General features: G+C 29.6%; 1 protein-coding gene across 1 annotated transcript; it reads right to left on the reverse strand.

The window, feature by feature from the left end:
* Positions 1-14436: 14436 nt before the first annotated feature.
* On the reverse strand, positions 14437-14904 carry LOC126549583 (uncharacterized). The gene has a single exon (XM_050199154.1). It carries the CDS (start codon positions 14902-14904, stop codon positions 14437-14439), a length of 468 nt encoding a protein of 155 aa, XP_050055111.1.
* Between the last annotated feature and the right edge of the window lie 4469 nt (positions 14905-19373).

The raw sequence follows: 19373 nt of genomic DNA on the forward strand, positions 1-19373 counted from the left end.
TACCAATATAGAGAGATTGGATCTGTAAGTAATATAACCTTTTACCTTTTGTGAAGATGGATGCGCATTTGCTTCGCGTTGCACCGATGATGAAGATTGACAAAGTAAGTATTTTAATAGCGAAGTATAAAAGAAAAAATGTATACACTTGCGTTTTAGTTAATTTGTTGTTATTACACGAGTAAGGTTTGATACACTTGACACAGATATTGACTTGATACAACCATTACATTTACAATACAATATATTAAGATAGAACTAAATCAAAACCATAAAAAGAGAGTAAGTGAATTAGAGCTGTGTAGTAGGTTATAAGTGAATTACCCTAATGGATGGTATTAAATTTGAAATCAATGATAATATAATTGTATACCTACGAAAAGCGATTCTGAGTGAAGACGATTTGTCAGTGAAGGATATTTTAACTAAATAATCTGAAAATTTTCAATTTAGTGCGTTTTGTCAAAATTTGAACTTAAACAGTTCTAAAAAAAAAACCATGCATATATTTTTAATATTTTCCAACCGCTATTATATCAATTTATAGTGAACCGTGTATTAAATACATTTTCAAACTTTTTGACCCAAAGAATAGAATTGTATTGACAGCTTGAAGTAACTAAAACATTTGGAAAATTTTAAGATTTGTAGCAAACGCTAATATAAACATTCAGTGAAAATGTTATGAATCAACAGTGATTTGATTTAGGTTACAAAATCCAAAATCAATTATGCTAAAAGTTACCGATTATCCTGAATTTTTTTTTTTTGGCACCTAAGAAAATTACAGAGAATTTTAATTTTGACCTCCCCAATACATTAATTTCACCTTTCTATCGAAAAAGCTACTGAAGTTGGAAATCAAAGTGTCTACTATTTTGAAAGAATAAAAATAAAATTTTGCTATTTATCATGTACACGGACAAAAAAAAATTTAAAAATACATATTGTAAAATCAATACATTCAGTGGCGTCATTTCAGGTTTTGAAAGGGGGGGGGGGCAAAAGTTTTGACCGGCCCATAATTAAAAAAAAAAACCGCTAGCTAATAATTACATTTTTATCTCAATATAAACAGCCTTCTTACATAGTTATATACATACAAGTTGGTTATCTGAGATAACTGTGGTTCCTCTAGGCATAAATAACACACATTTTTGAAAGATAACAATGACTAATTAATACATAGGTATATAAAATATAATATGTAGAGGGATACCCAATATTACCTATTAGTATTTAGTATTAAGCATTGAGTAAACAATATATACCCATTGCTATCAGCTACTATATGATGACATATTTTAAGGGGAATTTTACCCCAATTTATGTCCTATTTGCACCAAATATGAGTTTAATGGTATTAACAAAAAATAAAACAAAACATATAGATACAATACATTATTATATATTTATCATTAATTATAGCTTTTTAAAAGTTGCTTAAAATTTAAATGCTAGGCAGTGACAGGATATCTTCTTGTTTTCATAGCTCCAAACATATCAACAGCTTGATTTAAATTTATCAGTGAAGCTGTTTCCTTCTCCACAGCTATCACTAATAAATCACTCAGTCGTTCATCGCCCATTGTTAAGCTTAAATGCGTTTTAACAAGCTTAAGCGAAGAAAAGAAACGTTCATTTGAAGCAGTTGAAACGAGTAAAGTTAAGAGGATAGTTATGATTTTTAAAGTTTCTGGAAAAGCATTAGGAATTTTGTTTAAAATTTTGGAAATAGAAAAAATATCGTTGTTACTTTGGTTTGTGTTAGAATTTTGTATAAGGGCTTTAGCAGATTTAAATTCAGATTCAAGTAAGAGACTATTAATGTTAAAATGTTTATAGTGTTTAAGGAAAGTATTTAAAAAAGAACAATTGTGATTAAAGTAATTAGGACTAGAGGAAAGAAAAACGGAACAAGTTAAAACAATAGCATTATTACAGTCACTGAAGCGTTGATTCAACTCATTTACAAATCTAAAAACAAAAATAAGTGTAAAATTATCACTAACTGCCATACATTACTGTGTAATTTTAGTTTAAAATAACTTAAAACAGTTAAAATTACAAAAATGTTGATACGGTTGAATGTGTTAAAAGTTAATGCTTATTAAATAATGCTTTATAAAGTACAAATTACCTGTCAATTGCAGTATAAAACAAATATTTTGGATTGTTTGATTGTAAATTTTCATCAGTATCAATGCACCGTTTAGAATTATGTCCTATTGTTGATTGCACAAAAAAGTCATTAAGATTTTTATTCAAAGTCAGTGGTCTTCGATTTCTTCTACTATTTTCTATAGCTATTCCATTTTTTTCAGCAATTAATTTTGCTGAATTATTAATATTTTCCCAAAAAGTATCATTGTGCATTTGTTCAATAGACTATTTTGTACTATTTATTAAATTAACTGCCACGGATTGTATCACATTGGAATTTTGGAGTCCTAAAGAGGCACAATGAACTGTTTGTAAAAGAGCTTCCATGGAGAGTGAAGTTAATATGAAGGGTAAAGTAGACATTTCATTTGAAATTCCAATAGCTCTTGCAGTTTGATCACCTGCATTACTTAGAACTGAAAGAACTTCTAACAATTCAGAAAAACGCATATTAATTTTTTTAATTGATGTGTACCAATACGCCCATCTTGTGTCTATCAATCTTTCTAAATGGATAACATCAAGATTTTTATCTTTTTGAGCCTTAACAAAAAGTTCATACCTTATCTTGCTGTTCATTATAAATTTATATAAATCTTGTATAGTGTTAAAAAAATTACTAATATAAGGTATATTTTGAAGTGTTTGAACTAAACATAAGTTCAATCGATGTGCATAACAGTGAATATATATGGCATGAGGAACTTCTGAACGTATTCTTTCTTGAACCCCTGAAAATTCCCCACTCATCACGGAAGCACCATCATAACATTGGCCAATACAATTCATTTTGTCTAGTTTATTTGTTGATAATATTTTAAATATTTCATTTGCTAAACTCTCAGCATTTGAATTTTTCATGTGATAGCACCCAATTGATTTTTCACAAATGTTAAAGTCATTATCCACAAATCTTAACAAAAAACTCATTTGTTCTTTTTTGGATAAATCCTTTGTTTCATCAACCATAATAGTGTAAAAACCAAATGTATTCATTGAACCTAGTATATGTTGTCTTGTTAATGTAGCAATAATTTGAATAAAATCATTTTGATATGATGGACTAGTATAGTAACCATACCGGGACTGTAACCGTAACTTCATCTCATCAGTTGCAAACATTTCTAATATTTCAATAAAATTGCCTTTATTTTTTGATGACACAGACTCAATGTGGCCACGAAAGGCTAAACCTTGTTTAGATAAATAAAGTGCTGCCTTCAGTAAAAAGTGTACATGATTTCTATTTTCATTAATGTTTTGTTGTCTAAAATTAATTAATTGGTTTGCTACCGAATGATTACTATTTGTTTAAACTAATTGATAATCACACCAACGCTGTGTAGAAATAATATGCCTTTCATACCTGCTATGCTTAGCTAAACATTTCGTTATTTCTTTCCAGTTTTTGCATTTAGAACCATAGTTGACAAAACATTTTTGAGCTGTAGTTTGTCCAGATGCTGAAAGGTTAGCAGCAAAGTGACGACATGGGAAACAAAATAACGCATCATTTGACACTGAATACTCTATCCAATTGTACTTTTCATAGAATTTACAAGAAAACCTTCGACCATTGATGGCAGGAAATATCATTTCAGGCTGTACTAGTTTATCACTTTTAGTTAATGATATGTCTTTGGGATTTTCAGGTCTTTGTAGAATACTTGAAGGTAATTGAACCTTTGTATACAAAAATAAAAATAAAACCATAAATTATGATTCATTGTAAGAATAGTATTTAGCCTTAACAATAAATTGAAGTAAACTATAAATTTTAATTTATAAATTTAATATACATTATAATTTAATAAATAAGTATATACTATAATATACCTATAATGGTTATGACCAAAAATTATATTGTAAAATAAAACATGATTTATAATAAGAATAATAAAAAAAATTATATCACATCTAATGATTACATAAAATAGTTCTTGTGCATGTTAAAAATTTACTCACAATATTATCAACGACATTTTCTTGTTTTTCCTTTTCATGAAGTATAGGAATATGAATACTATTTGAAATATTTGAATGCAATTCAACCTGAGCTGATATTAACTCCTCTTCAGCCTCATCCTTAAATATACTTTATGATCAGTGATTTGTCTTATATAATATAACATAATAAACAAATTTTTTTTTAACATTTACATACAGGCTTAGGATCATCAACTAAATATTCTTGATGATCTTCATCTGGCTGCAATTGGCTATTAGGTAATGTAAGCCTACTAGCCTATAAAAAACATTCCAGATTGTTTTATGTATTGTTTACATTAAAAATTAATTATTCTCTATGAGTTACAATAATATCAATGAGATTGGACAATTAATGTCCAATTGTCCTATAAATAATAAATTTATTAATATTACCTGAGGTTCAACTGGTTCAAGTTTTGAAGATTTTTTTGTTATGGCATTAAACATGTTAGAAATGTTTTGTGAACAATTATGAGCAACTTGTTCCAGTTTTATTTTCTTCCTCTCCCTAGCCTTGGCTGCACCACCAAGAGATTTATTCATTTTCAGTCAAAACCTTATTAGGTTGTAAAAATTAATGCGGAATGTATAAATTATAAAATTATAAGGAACGTCAAGCTTGAATGACTAGTCGAACAGTGAACCAATAAACAATAAACAAGGAAGGTTCTTATTACTCTGTTAAATACCCACTTTGATAACATAAAATAATTATTTTCAATTCTATTTTTAAACTTATAACAATGAGTTGTCAACAAGCCCGGACCGGACGAACACAAGCTGGTCACGCATTTTAAATTAATCAGAAATCTGGGTTTTTATGCTGAATAATATTATATACTTATTACATATTAGTTATTCGATAACATTTTAATTACCTAAATATTTCACAATAATATTAATAAATATATATTTTATACGAGCAGCGGCCCACAGGGAAGGCGGGAAACCCGGTATCCCGCTCGAACAGTCCACCACTGCACATACAGAATACAGATGTCAGATACCTTATAATTATTTACGTAATTAGTACAAGCCACGAATCATGTTTATATTTTATTTAGCAATGCCGTGATTGTTATGAATCATGTTTGCGGGCTTGCGGGCCAAAACTAGCACCATATACCCGGCCCTGGCCGGCCGGGTCGACCGACCAGTTAGTAGGCCGCCAGCGGCCCGCTGATGACAAGGGGGGGGGGGCAAATGCCCACCTTGCCCCCCCACAAATGACGCCACTGAATACATTCATCACTTCATTCAGAAATTCAGAATCTAAAACTAATTAGTAGGTGTATTCATTGGTAACTTACTAATCCTGTTGTTGGGCCATTTGCCCCCGCCTCTGCCGCCTCTGCCACCCCTCTGGCCACCGCTATAGTTATAGATATAAGTGGACATCTAAACATAAGTTAAATTTTAGCCTAAAGTTTAAATTATACATATGAAACATCAGTTGAAAATGGCCGTTCTCATTCATTATTCATAATTTAATAAATGTGACAAAATGATTTTAAAAGTTATGCACTAAACAGAATGGGTAGGTAGTAACGTAATGCAAATTACTAATTACTTTTTCAGTAGGTATGTAACGCAGTAGTAATTTCATTACATTTTACTTAAAGTAACGCAATTACTTTTTAAAAGTAATTTCTACGAAGTAACACATAATCGCGTTATCTTCCATGTTAATTATTTATTTATTTGAATGTATTACTAAAACAAGCCGTTAAGATATTCCAGAAAAATTAAAAAAAGACTAATTAATTATTTTCAATTCCGATAATAGTTAACAATACCCAGTGCTAAAAATGGAAAATTTTACGAACTGGAACGTTTATAAAATTAATATGCAGACTATAATATTAATTTTTAATTTTAGTTATTTTAATTCGTGTTTACTTTACAATACAATATAATAATTAGTTAAATATATAATAATAATAAATAATATAAGTAATTTTAAGCTTAAAAAAGTGGGGAAGTGGGTATCGCTCCGTTGTACATTAGGCGCCGCGTGCATCACAATTATATATTATTATAGGAGGGTTAAATTTGAATCCAATGATAATTATCATTGTATACGAAAAACAATTCTGAACGAAGATGATTTGTCAGCCTAGGATATAATTTTCAGTAGTTGGTGAAAAAGGTGGTTTATGTTTTAATGGCCTGAATACATCAAAATTTAAGTTCTTTTATAATTATTATAAGCTTAACTTATGGAAAATATTGTATTGAATTTTCAACTCTTAGCTACTTATACAAACATTTTTATGAATTACACCTACAAAATAATTTAATAATAATGTAACGTGATAAAAATAATTTTAAGTACCTAACCCAAATGTAATTTAAATAAAAATATTTGAAGAAACGATTTTTTTCACTGATTTAAAATACAGCATGTCCCACGAGAAATATTGAAGCAATCAAATAAACTTATAGAAATATAGAATAGTGGAAAAATTATTTAAATTTTGATTTTTAGAACATGTGTTTCGTGAAATTGTAATTTTTTTAACTATAAATAAATCATATTCAAAAATTGTAATTGATGTAACCAAATTAATTATAACCATTAAATTAATTTAATATTGAACATACGTGCAAAGAAACATAAAACATTAAATAAATTAAATACTAGAAGTATTGTACTTACAGTCTTTATTTAAGAATTTTTTTTCTCGTGTCGGTGTGCGAATGTGCGATGCGCCCAGGTCGCAAGCTGATTGAGTAATGAAGGCAGCTGGCAGAAGGCAATAAGGCATTGATTGAGGCTAACGCTATAGCAACATTCTCAACGTTTACGCAGGCACGCGGCATAATGTTTTACTACCACGTACTATTATAAATATTATAATATTATAAATAATCTAAATTTAAAATAAAAATATGGATCAAGTTATTAAATTTATTTAAGCTTTATTATAAATAACATATGTTTTACTGTAGATGTTATTCTGCTTATGCGATAAAGTATAACCATTGATTATAAATACTATAGATTGCTCACTGGCCGTATTTTCCGCGGCGTACAATTAACTCTCGGTAGATGGCGATAAGAACCAATTATACTAATAAATTCGTATTTTATTCCAGCCGCTGTAATATTGGTGGAGTGAGGTGCGGGGATAACTGGTTTTTATACGCTTATCGTCGTAAGTTGTGATGTCCCGCACTCACGCCGCACCAGCGCACAAGCTGGCCGCCTTTTAACCATTGCTCCGTCGTGTTTATATTATAGGATTTTTTATAGGAATTAAAAGATTTAGCCATTTAGGAATGAATTTTGCCGAGTGCGGTGCTGGAGAAAACAGGTGTACATACAGCCCGTATGTAATATAGCCAAATAATTTTTTTTCTATACAGAAAAAATGTGAAATTTTCTAAGTTATAAGCAAATAAACAACATTTACTTTACTCCAACAGTTCAATAGTTTAAACTACACAAAATGTTTCGATAATTTCCGATTGCACATAGGTACCTTTATAAATTCGTGTTATTTAACCATACTGCAGTGGCGGCGTGAACTTTTTTTCCTATGAAGCCAGATTTAAATTCGAAACAGACGAAACATGAAAGTAAACTTGCCATTTATTATTTATTATATTTATATTATATAATTATTATTATACTTTATACTAGGTACTCGTATACATTTCTTAAAATTATTTAAATATTTAGAATACTCACTGCGATTTAATACAAGTTGTGAAATACTAAAATAAACAATTAACATTAATTAATTAATAGTAAACAAAAAATTATCATTTATTCTCTAATATACGTAATTTGTCCATGTTCTGCACTACTCGCTTTCTTATATTAGTATTTTCCATTTTACATTCTTTGTATAATTTTGTTCTAAACAACAACTCAATTATATACATATAGTGATTATGACAAGTTGAGTTCTCGACATCAGAATATTTTTTGTATATTATTGGTAGAGCCTTTTCCTTAAATAAAAATATAATTTTTTTTTCAGTCTTGATTTTTGGAAACAAATTTTGAAATACATCTAAACAAATTTCAACTATTCCTAGAAGTTTATCCGATGGAATTTTGAGACCTTGTGCCAGTCCAACGTTGTCGAATGTTTTTTTTAGGATTAAAATTTGATGTGGTTCGTTTAAATAGTCATTATTGTTTTTAGTCAAATCACAATCTTTACATAAGAACAGGTCCACACACTTTTTTGCTAAATAGCCTGAAAAATAAACTACGGAACAAGATTCTAACGATGATTTTTCGCGGTACACTTTTGAATTGTGTAAAGCTTCCCCGGACGAAGTACTTAAATCAACTTCTGTTTCTTCTTTATTCGTAACTAATTCATCAACAGGATCGATCGAAACATCTTTTAAAACGTCTACCGTAAGAAATTCGGCTTCATCAGTTTCACAATTTTTACACATTGAGGTACATTGCATCAAACTATATGAACATATATGTCCAAAACAGCATCGGAACGTTCTAGCGGTAGGATTCCTATTATAGCTGTAAGAATTTAAATATTGTTATAATCACAATTAATTTTTAACTAAAATATGATTTTTAATACGAATAATATAACTATACACATTGTATAATGACGAATAAGAATGTATTAAATTAAAGTAATAATTTTAAATTTAAATAATTAACAATAATTTATTATATAAATATTATATAATTATTATTATTTATTAATTATTAGGTATAATTACAAATTATATTTTCTACATACCCATTCTTCTGACGCATTATTGAAAAAAAATTTTCTAGAGCATCTTGCGTTAAGCGATTGGTCAACAGAAAGTACTCTGTATTTGTGGAAGGGACTACTGCAGACATTTCTAATTTTTCAGATTCATATAGCTGCTGAATAGCTGTTGTTGTCCAAACAATTCCAATAAAACATGGCGGAATGCTTGTTTTTTTCGTTCTGTGACAAATTTTGATTGTGTTTTTAAATAATTCTTTTGCTTTTTCTAAATTCTCAAATATTTTTGGGTTACGGTTAGACATTGCTCTTCTATTTGGATTTGGATCACACACATTTTTACTGTTAGCTGAATCAAACATTTTGTTAACTACGTCAATGAAATTAGCTGTATTAATAGCTGTTGATGACTTAATCTCACCAGTGGCAATGCAAGTTTTTATTGCTGCAGAAACTGAGTTACTCAATAATTGTATAGCTAATTTGCAATTCATTTTTTGAAAAGGATTTGGATTTAAGTGAGTTGGTGTAATTTTAATCATTGCCCTCACGCAATTATTTGCATCTATTTCATACGCTTTTCTTATATCGTTCATTGACACTTTTCTACTAATGTTTATCTCAAAATCGCCATTTAATAAATTATTTCTCACACTCTTAATAAGGTGTGGCATGTCAAAAATTAAAAATATTTTCTTACCACATATTGTGGTCTAAGGTTGATCTTGGTTTCCTCCGAGTAAAGTATACATACGACGGTTTTGTGCGCCCTGATCGCAAATAATGCATGTTGGTGAGAGACCAAGATCTAAAATTTGTTGAACACAGTCTTTGATTATGTTGACCAAATTATCTCCTTTTACACCACTCCCAGTGAAAAAGTAACATAAAGGAAACTTCCAGTTTAAATAAAGACCGCGAACCATAACAACTAATGCTTGAGAACCTATTTTATTTGTTCTCCCCAAAGTACCCAAGTCTTCATATCCTTCAATTTCATCCAACACCTTATTATACTCCGACGTTTTCATAATAGCTACTTCATCAAGTAAAATTGTACATTTTTTTCATTTTCACTCATTCCGGAAATCTTTAATCTTATTTGATCCATATATGCTTTTGGAAACCCAGTAGAAAAACTTATTGAGTTAAGCCAACGTCTAACAGTAGTCTCACCTGGTAAAATTATACCATTTTTACGCATAAATTTGTAGGTAGACGGTGACTTGTAGTATAATGATAGAGCGATATTTTTTTCAGTTTTTGACCATGGTTTGCGTCTTTTATGTAACAATTGCATTGATATTAGAGCCTTAGAATTAATTGATGGAAACTTTGTCGCTTCAAAAAAACGGTGCACATTAATTTGTTTAAGTTTATTTTTTTCATTGGTTTTTTTTAGTGCAGTAATAATAGCGCGTTTATGCTTGATTAATTTTTTCAAGTTTTGTAACTTATTTTGTAAAATTTTATTTTTTGCAGCGATTTTTTTCGGACTATTTATTATTTCATTATTAGATCTATCTGATGGTTTTTGAGGACTTGGTAGGTCAATTAATTGCGATATCCATTTTTTCGTTGAAGGAGATGTTGCTAATAATTCAGGGCTTTGATTAAAGATTGGAATGTTTGGAGTAGACGTTTTTGGATGTAATCTATTGTATGTATAATTAGGCGTTAATACTTTAAGGTTTTCAGGTGTAGATAATACATTTTCTAAAAACAAAAATACATTTATAATAGTATAGGTAGGTACCCAAGAAATGTTTTTGAATTATAACAATAAATGACTAATAGCCTAACATCATTATTAGGGCCCGGAACTTAATGATCTAAAAATATATAAAATCCACGAAAAAATCCATTAAATGACATAAAAATGTTAAAAAATGAGATGAAAAAAATGATATTAAAAATGTATATTTTACTGTAAAAATTGATAAATATTGTTTTGATACAAATTATAATTATAAATTAATTAAATAAAGCTATACTCCAATTAATCTTTTTTTATATTAGGTACCTAGTTTTTAGTTAAAAAATTTACCTTAAAAATTAATAAAAATGACAACACAGAACTTTACACTCTATACTAAATATTTATTTAAGCATTTGATTCTATAATTTATTGGCTCCATAAGTTTTATCGGTTAATATTATTGATAGATAAATATTAAAAATCGTTGCACAAACCATTATTTATGTTATTATATTGATAATATGAATATGTTGATAACAGCGTTAACAGAAGATATTATTATACAGGGTGATTTTTTTATCGTTGAACACTTTGTATACAAAAAAAATCACCTAGTATAATATATATATATATTATTATTTTCATTAATTTAATTTTATTGAACCAATAATAAAACTTTTTTACCAAAATCCAGCTTATATATAAGTTTAATGAATCAATAGTGGTTTACGAGTAACGATAGATAACTTATTGGTTCCTAAGGTATTATGGCTTTGTGCTACGTATTTTAATTTTTATCGATACAGTGACAATTTTTTTTGATAACCATTCAAGTTCAAATTTTGACAAAATACATAAAAATCGTACAAATAGGTAGAATATATGCCATCTCACCGTATCCCCTTTGATCAATGCAGATTATTTATTTTTGAATTACAACAAAATAGGATATGTAATAAAATTTTATATGTTATTAGACGAATATCTACAACTAAATACATACATTCCTAATATGTGTATTGATTATTTATGTAAATAAAAAATATGTTCTCTTCGTTTTATTATAAAATAAATTTGAATAAATCATACCTTCGTCAGTTTTATTAGTGTGCCTTCGTGGTTTCGTTGGTGTCGTGTTAATTGTCTCATTAACATATACATCTTCGGATAATATTCGTGTGTTACCTCCTTCTTTCGATACACTCCAAGTCCAAGCTCTTGGAGATTTAATTACATCCGTTTCATCTATATATACAATATTAGGTACAATTCAAACAATCATTATATTATTCAAGTATTAGACATTTATTTGATAAAACATAATATTCTTATACTATAAATATTTACCATCGACGGAGTGTATTGGCTTTGGTTGTAGACTGTTTTGTATATTATCCGTACCTATAATTGATGGTATCAATATTAATTCTATATTATATACGAAACATTTTTTTTTTGTTATACATTAATTTGCATTAAATACCCTATATTTTTTATATTATTTATTATGTTTATTTATATAAACCTGAAAATTTTACTGGAACAGCATTTGACATTAGACGGGATTTCGGATCATTAGGATTCATATACATTTGTTTTTCGAAATGATCCGAACAAATGAATCTTTTTTTCAATGTTTTCGGACTTAACCCTTCTAATCGTATATTTCCTTAAAAATGTTTAATACATGAAATATTACTAGCGTATACCATGTTGTAGGTAACAATATATGCTTAGGTTTAGGTACATTATACTTTTTTTTTAGTAATTATTTAGTTTCAAAAATTACTTACCTGAGTTTATTATCCATTTTCTATATACTTCTTGATTAGATGATGGGATTAAATGAAAAACATTATTACTCGTTTTTCGAGTTTTATTACAATTAAAGTAATAACATTTATCACCACCAGACATAGTTAAATATTCACTTTAAATATTAAATTTAAAACAAACGTTAATCAACACAGAAAATAATATTATGCACTAGTCGACAATAGTCAATAATAACTATGTAATAGTCGATTTGATATTTGAATTTAATTAAAATAACAACAGTGCAAGACCCACAAATTCTGCTTGTAAAGTTGTAAATAATACGATATTATTTAGAATCAAGACGTTGATGTGTTCACTGCGACACATAAACGTATACAATTCTACATTTCTACTTTATAAATTTATAATAATAATTATTGTTATTAAATTGTTAAAAATAAATTTTTCTACAACCCATGTCTCATATGAGTGCAGTGTAAGTAAGAAATATCCAAAATAACACTTATAAGTTATAAATAATATATAATTATAATATCATTGACTGCGATAATTCAAAATAATTATTACCATTGATTATAAATACTATATTTATAATCAATGTTATTACTATTTAATACGTCTATACGTATATTATTTTATTTAAGAGGATGTCAGTGCACTATTTATTTTCTCTCTCTGGCCAAAGCACAACATTGACAAATTGCATTTACACAGAATCAGTTTTTCTGTTTTTAAGTACCTTATTTTAAGAGTAAAATCACCCATCACAAAAAAAGATAGAAAATAATATTTTTAATGGAATGACATCGATTTTATATTTTATTGTAATTTGACTTTGTATTCGAGTTTCAAAATCAACAAAAAATTTTTGAAAATTTAAATGTTTAAATTTTTTTGGTATAATATTTAGACAAATCGATATAGGTATCATTGATATATTATTATCTATCAGTTTTTCTGGTTTTCTTTTAGATGGATACCTATTTTAAAGGACCTTCAAAATTTTCCAATGCTTATGTTAACATCATAATATTCTAATATCATATCAAATTATAATTTGTAGATATATCAATAATATAATGATTCTACAAAATTCAGTCATATTTATTAATTTCTGATAGGTTAGGTTAGGTAACTGCCATTAGATATTTGGCGTATTGTAAATTGCGAGTCGCGACTTTCAACTTCATGAAATAACTCGTAAAATAAGTAATTAGTAATTACTAATTAGTAATAAACTATAAACATATTAACATAATAATATTCAATATTGTGCGATAAATGACAATGCGATATATGGCACTGCGCCCGCCCTGCGGTCTGCAGACCACCGCCTAGACTACTACTAGCGATCACAACGTTATCCGATCTAACTAGCCAAGCGTCCGCAGCGCCTTATAGCGGCACCCGATTATTACCACGCCGCCGAAAATACGGCCAGTGAGCAATCTATAGTATTTATAATCAATGGTATAACATTAGGTAACATCTCAAACAGTTTCTTCGAGGTTCTTTTTTATTTACATTACATACATTGTTCACAACAGACTTCTATAGTTCAGCACAGTCCATCTCTATAAAACCATAAAATAGGTATCAAAATGGTTTTTACTTTTTTAGCTTTCAATCAAATAATATTGAAAATTTACTATTTAGTATTTATTAGTTTTCCATAATTAAAAAAAAAAAAACCATTTATTGTTGTCTCCGTCTTACAAGTGGGTAACATAGAAAATTTACGCTCTATAGATCACGTTTAATTCCATTTATATTTAATGTTTCGAAGATAATATGTAGTTATATTAGATTACAACATTGAACATATTTTGTCATGAGGTCAACAATCATAGGCGTACGCAGACTTTTTTTGCAGGGGAGGCCTATATATTTAAAAATATCTCAATTTTTAGTATCTCCCTTCGAAAAACATAAATCAGAATTTTTTTTAAAAAAATATATTATATAACTACAAAGTTTTCAGAATAATAGTATAATAGTAAATATATATAGTATAAAACTATATAAGTAATATAAGTTAAAATATATATTTAAACTTTGCATTTTATTACTAATATATTAATATGAATTTAAGTTAGTTTATTATAATTCTAATCTTCTGTCAAAAGGATGCAAATGTTTAAACTCATCAATTACATCTTCATAATTTACCTGTGATGATAGTTCTTGTTCTACAAATATCAACATCATTGCATCCAATCTTTTTTGCAACACGAGGCTTCTTAATTTTGTTTTTACCAAACTTAGTTTGGAAAAAGCTCTTTCACAAGAGCAACTTGTGACGGGAATGGTAGTAAAAAGTTTCAACACTTTATTTACATTAACAAAATTTTTACTAGTTGATAATTTTTCTAACCACTGATGAATTGTTTTGTTTGATGGTTCTGCTACAAAATCGGGTAAACAACGTAGGAGTCTTAATTCACCTCTTAATTCTTCACTACTAAGTACAAACTTCCGTGAAAGTAATTCTATGTCAAATTCTTCAGTTTTTAGTTCTATTAAACGACCAATTGCACTAATTAAATTTGCATCAGGTTGCAATTGCATCTTATTATTATACGTATTTTCCGTGTCTATGATATTGGTGTTTGATTATTTGTTCTTAATACTTCCCAAACATAATATATGTATTAAAGGGGTTCAATGAGGTATCGGTAAAAATAAAATCGAAATCTCTCTTTTTTTTTAATGTTTAATAACAATTGCATTTCATCGGTGTGCAAAAACTCGAGATAAACCTGTACGTATATAATACAAACACGAAAAACACGTCGAAAATCGGTATTGAATAACCAATCCGCCTAAATTATATAATTACCCATGTATACAATATTGCCGAGTTCAAAAAATAATAAATATACATAAATAGCGTATAGGTAGTAAATATATGGGAAACTATAAAATATATAATATTCCAGTAATATACGTAGGTATGTATAATAATATATTATTAAACGGTGTTTAACTCTCGACAATCAAACGAAAAAACGAAAAAAAAAAATCGGAAAAAAATGCAAAAAATCGAGAGCGTCCGGTCGGCCGTGCGTTTTAAAGCGCCGCCGTCGGATCGACGACGTAACTGCCGGAGCGGGATTCGAACCTGACTACCCTAGCACGGGGACCTAACGCCTAAACCTATCGACTACAGTTTGAGATGGACGGTTAGCTCTTAAGCTCTTAAGCTCTTAAGCCGTTTCCGAACCGCAGAGAACACCGCATTAATCGCATCGATTCGCAGTCTCCGTCCTTAACGATCGTAAAAGAAGAATCGCCGTCGTTATCGTACGTACGACGACTATTTAACAGACGCGCGCGCTATTCCGACGTACCTCTCGCGGTTCGAAAATCAAACACAAACGCCTGTCGTAAAGACCTATAACGTTTATGTCGCGGAAACCGAAACGCGTGCATGAGAATCTCCGTATACGTACGTGTATTTTAAGCGCGGTCGATCAAATATCGAGTCTCCGTATTATATTACGCACAGGTACGATGTACAGTATTATATTTTACGCGTACACCCGCTCCGAGCTCACAAGAGCGCGCGTCGTTATAGACCAATACATAAGACAACAGCATTAAGATAATATTATTATCGCTGTCGAGAACGTTTTAAAGACGTTCACTGTCGAGCTACAATAATAATATATACGTATTAAAGGCGGGAAAAGGTCGAGAAACGGAAAAAAGGTAGAAAAAAACGTTTTCGAAAATAGCGCGGCTGAACGGAATTTTGTGATTGGTAATTGTCTATAATACGGGTGGCGCCGCGCCGGCGGAAGAACGAACGAGAAAGAAAGAACGTTTTATTATATAAGGAGAAGTAGAAGTAGATTTTTGTTGGCTACGTAAGAATGGAAAAAATTATTTTGTTGAATCACTGCCATAATTTTATTGTAATGTGATTGATGTAAAAATTTGATTTTTGATGTGTCATTAATATAATTTGGAATTTGAATATTGCTATTGTTCAAATGCATTTGTATTTTAACATTATAAACACCTTATTTTTGTTAATATTATGCATTTATATTATCAATATTTATAACGGTAGATCCCATGGCATGCAGTTCTTTAACAACTTTGTAAATAATATGTACAACTTTCTAAAAATAATATAATAATTTATTACGTGTGTGAAGTTGGGTGACCAAAGCTAGGTGACTGTTTTTCAGACGAATAGTGATAAGAACCTTGTATGTGTTGCTGCATTATGTTTAATTCCAGGCGCCAAACATTTATATTGCCATTTCTAAGTTACTTCACCGTTATAAAACACAAGATAGCGCAGCTATGTTGCTAATTTTTATAGCACAGTAAATCGCCAGGTGTTCCCCGTGAAGTCGCCAGTAGCTTTAAAGGAGGGCCGATATGTTCAATTGATAATATATATATATAAGTATAACACTTTTGACCCACCTACATATCCTACATATAAACCTACATATCCGGATAATTGTTTTCCGTAGGACGCGTATCGGGTAGTCGTGCGTAGTTTTTAATTTTTTTCGTCGAGTTCCCGGGAGAGTCGAAGAACTTAACCTACATTAGACGACAGCTTTGGTTTTGTTTGTGGGTTTTGTAATTACTTTGTTGCATTCATTTATATTAGCCGCCATTGATTTGCGGCTTCCAAAAATTATTAATGATGATTTACTTAAAGTGCAAATATTATTGAAATATTATACTTACACTTTACGAGAAGTGAATTTGATTATCGTCTATTTTATGTTTAGTTGTATTGGACTGTTCATGTGAGAATTACATTTTAATTGTTTTTGTTTGTTAAGTTTGTTGATGTTTGATATTTGTTCATATTATTTCTTTAGTGTTTGATTTATGTTTAATTCAATTTTGTTTCTTTTGAATTTGTTGGATTTCAGTTTCAGCCTAGGAGGTGTTAATTTATGATGTATGTTTAATGCTTTTATATGACGTCTTTAGTAAGTGCCATCTTTTGTAGAATTATTAAATGCCAGTATTGTAAATACCATATTTTTAACGAAGTCTATTGATGGTTCAGAATCAGTAGATGGCGTCTCACATATCGTTTAAAATTCGAATTTATTTAACCCTTTTGTCGATACTTATTACTCATTGCAGTTATTAGTCATATTATATTTCTGTTAGACTGTTATACTATTTGAATTAGTAGCTTAATTTTATATTGTCGATGACTGACGAGTTTCTGCATCCCCTGCATAGAACATATATAATATCATTATTCATTGTAGAAACTATAAATATATTTGATTATAAAGTTATAACTTGTATAAATAATATTTTAATCTTCTAGATTAAATTCTATTATTATAGACGATAACATTCAGTATAATATTATATATATTAGTATCAAATTATAATTAAAAGTTTTTACATAGAATTCTTGACCTTGTAGGCCAACGGACATATTTTTATAACATATAACGTTTATTTTTAGTTGATTAATGATTTCCCATTAAGTCCATTAGAGGACCCTATACCCGCATTTGGTGTTGTCCGCCTTACACACGCGTAACATAGTAAAAACTGTTTTGCGCGGGACAATTTTACTCCTTGATATTTATATCTAAATTACCAAAATTTTAAATAATTGTATTGAGAATAATTTTATCTGTGTTGTAGTTTTATTTTTTTTTTTTTTTTTGGTAGTGGCAATCAAAGTTTTGAGACTTGTCATAAATTAAGTTATTATGTATGCATAAAAAATAAACATATAACTGCATAAAAATATAAAATAGTCAAGTACAGAGGTTAAAATTTCAGTCACAATATCATTTGCAGCTTGCTTCTGTTAAAATACTGACACGGTCGTGTCGCACGAATACCGCGATCTCACCCGCTAGACCCCCTTGCCTAGGTATCACCACTCGTTCGATAATCAATCGGGACACCCGAGCGATTAATCGAACCAGTTTCTGAGTCGGCAATGAGCCCCGAAGCTCCCGCGGCGTGGGTGACGACCACCGAGAGCTTCGGCGGCGTTTTTGTCTGTCGTTAACCGTTGTTACGATCGATCACCGCCCGCCGCCTTTCTATCATAAGTCCGTGCGTTTTCCGCGACTTATTGTGTATTTCACTTGTTGTTTTTTTTTTATTTACTTCGTTTTTCACACGAACGTGATTTTCTTGTATTATACATATACATATTATTATATATATATCTATTCTTTCGTTCGTCTACGTCGACTTTGTCCCGTCGGGATACTGACGTGTGTGGACTGTGCCGTCGCACATTAGTTTGTTATTGTTAAAACCAAAACGTCGATTTCTCCATTATTATTTTGTTTCTGTTTACTATTACTAATATTATCATTAAATTAATCGTTCTGTAATATCATATACATTTGTTGTTGTTTCCTTCGTTTCGTTGTTGACTATTATTATATTGTGCTACGTGACAATACTAAGTCCTTCATCCACAGCGAACGTTCTTATTTACCTATCGTTTAAACATTTAAAAGTTAAGTTGTATTTTTGAATATGATTAATTTTTGTACGATGTTTTTGAAACTCGGGAATTGGACAGTTTGAAGGTCAAATATTAGGGCAAGTACATAGCTTTTGTAATTACTACCTTGCTTATTACTTTCCTTGGGTTGAAATATAAGTTACTTTTAAAGATATTCAATTTTTTTATTTCTCCACAACTATCAATTTTTAGTTTCTTATTTAGATAGTTAAATTAATAATAATTACATTTTTAATACATAAAAGGTACATGGTTATTAAGGTACATGCACCTTAATAACTAAGTTCTCTATCTAGCTATCAGGATTTGTATATCCCAGTAGCGAGTAGGTACATTACTACAATGATTATCACTATTATTATCTTGGGTTCGAACGATATTGAATTTATTACTTTAAACTTCTGGTCTTTATATGTATTTGATAAGTATTATTATGACCATTGACCAGTGCCGTGATCACCTTCAGTGGGGCCAGGCCCGGGGACTAAGGGGGGGGGGGCAGAGGGGTCGCGTCCCCAGGGCCGCCCATGTTATCTGGGCCCCC

This window comes from Aphis gossypii, chromosome 2 (assembly GCF_020184175.1).
Source record: "Aphis gossypii isolate Hap1 chromosome 2, ASM2018417v2, whole genome shotgun sequence".
NCBI lineage: Eukaryota > Metazoa > Arthropoda > Insecta > Hemiptera > Aphididae > Aphis > Aphis gossypii.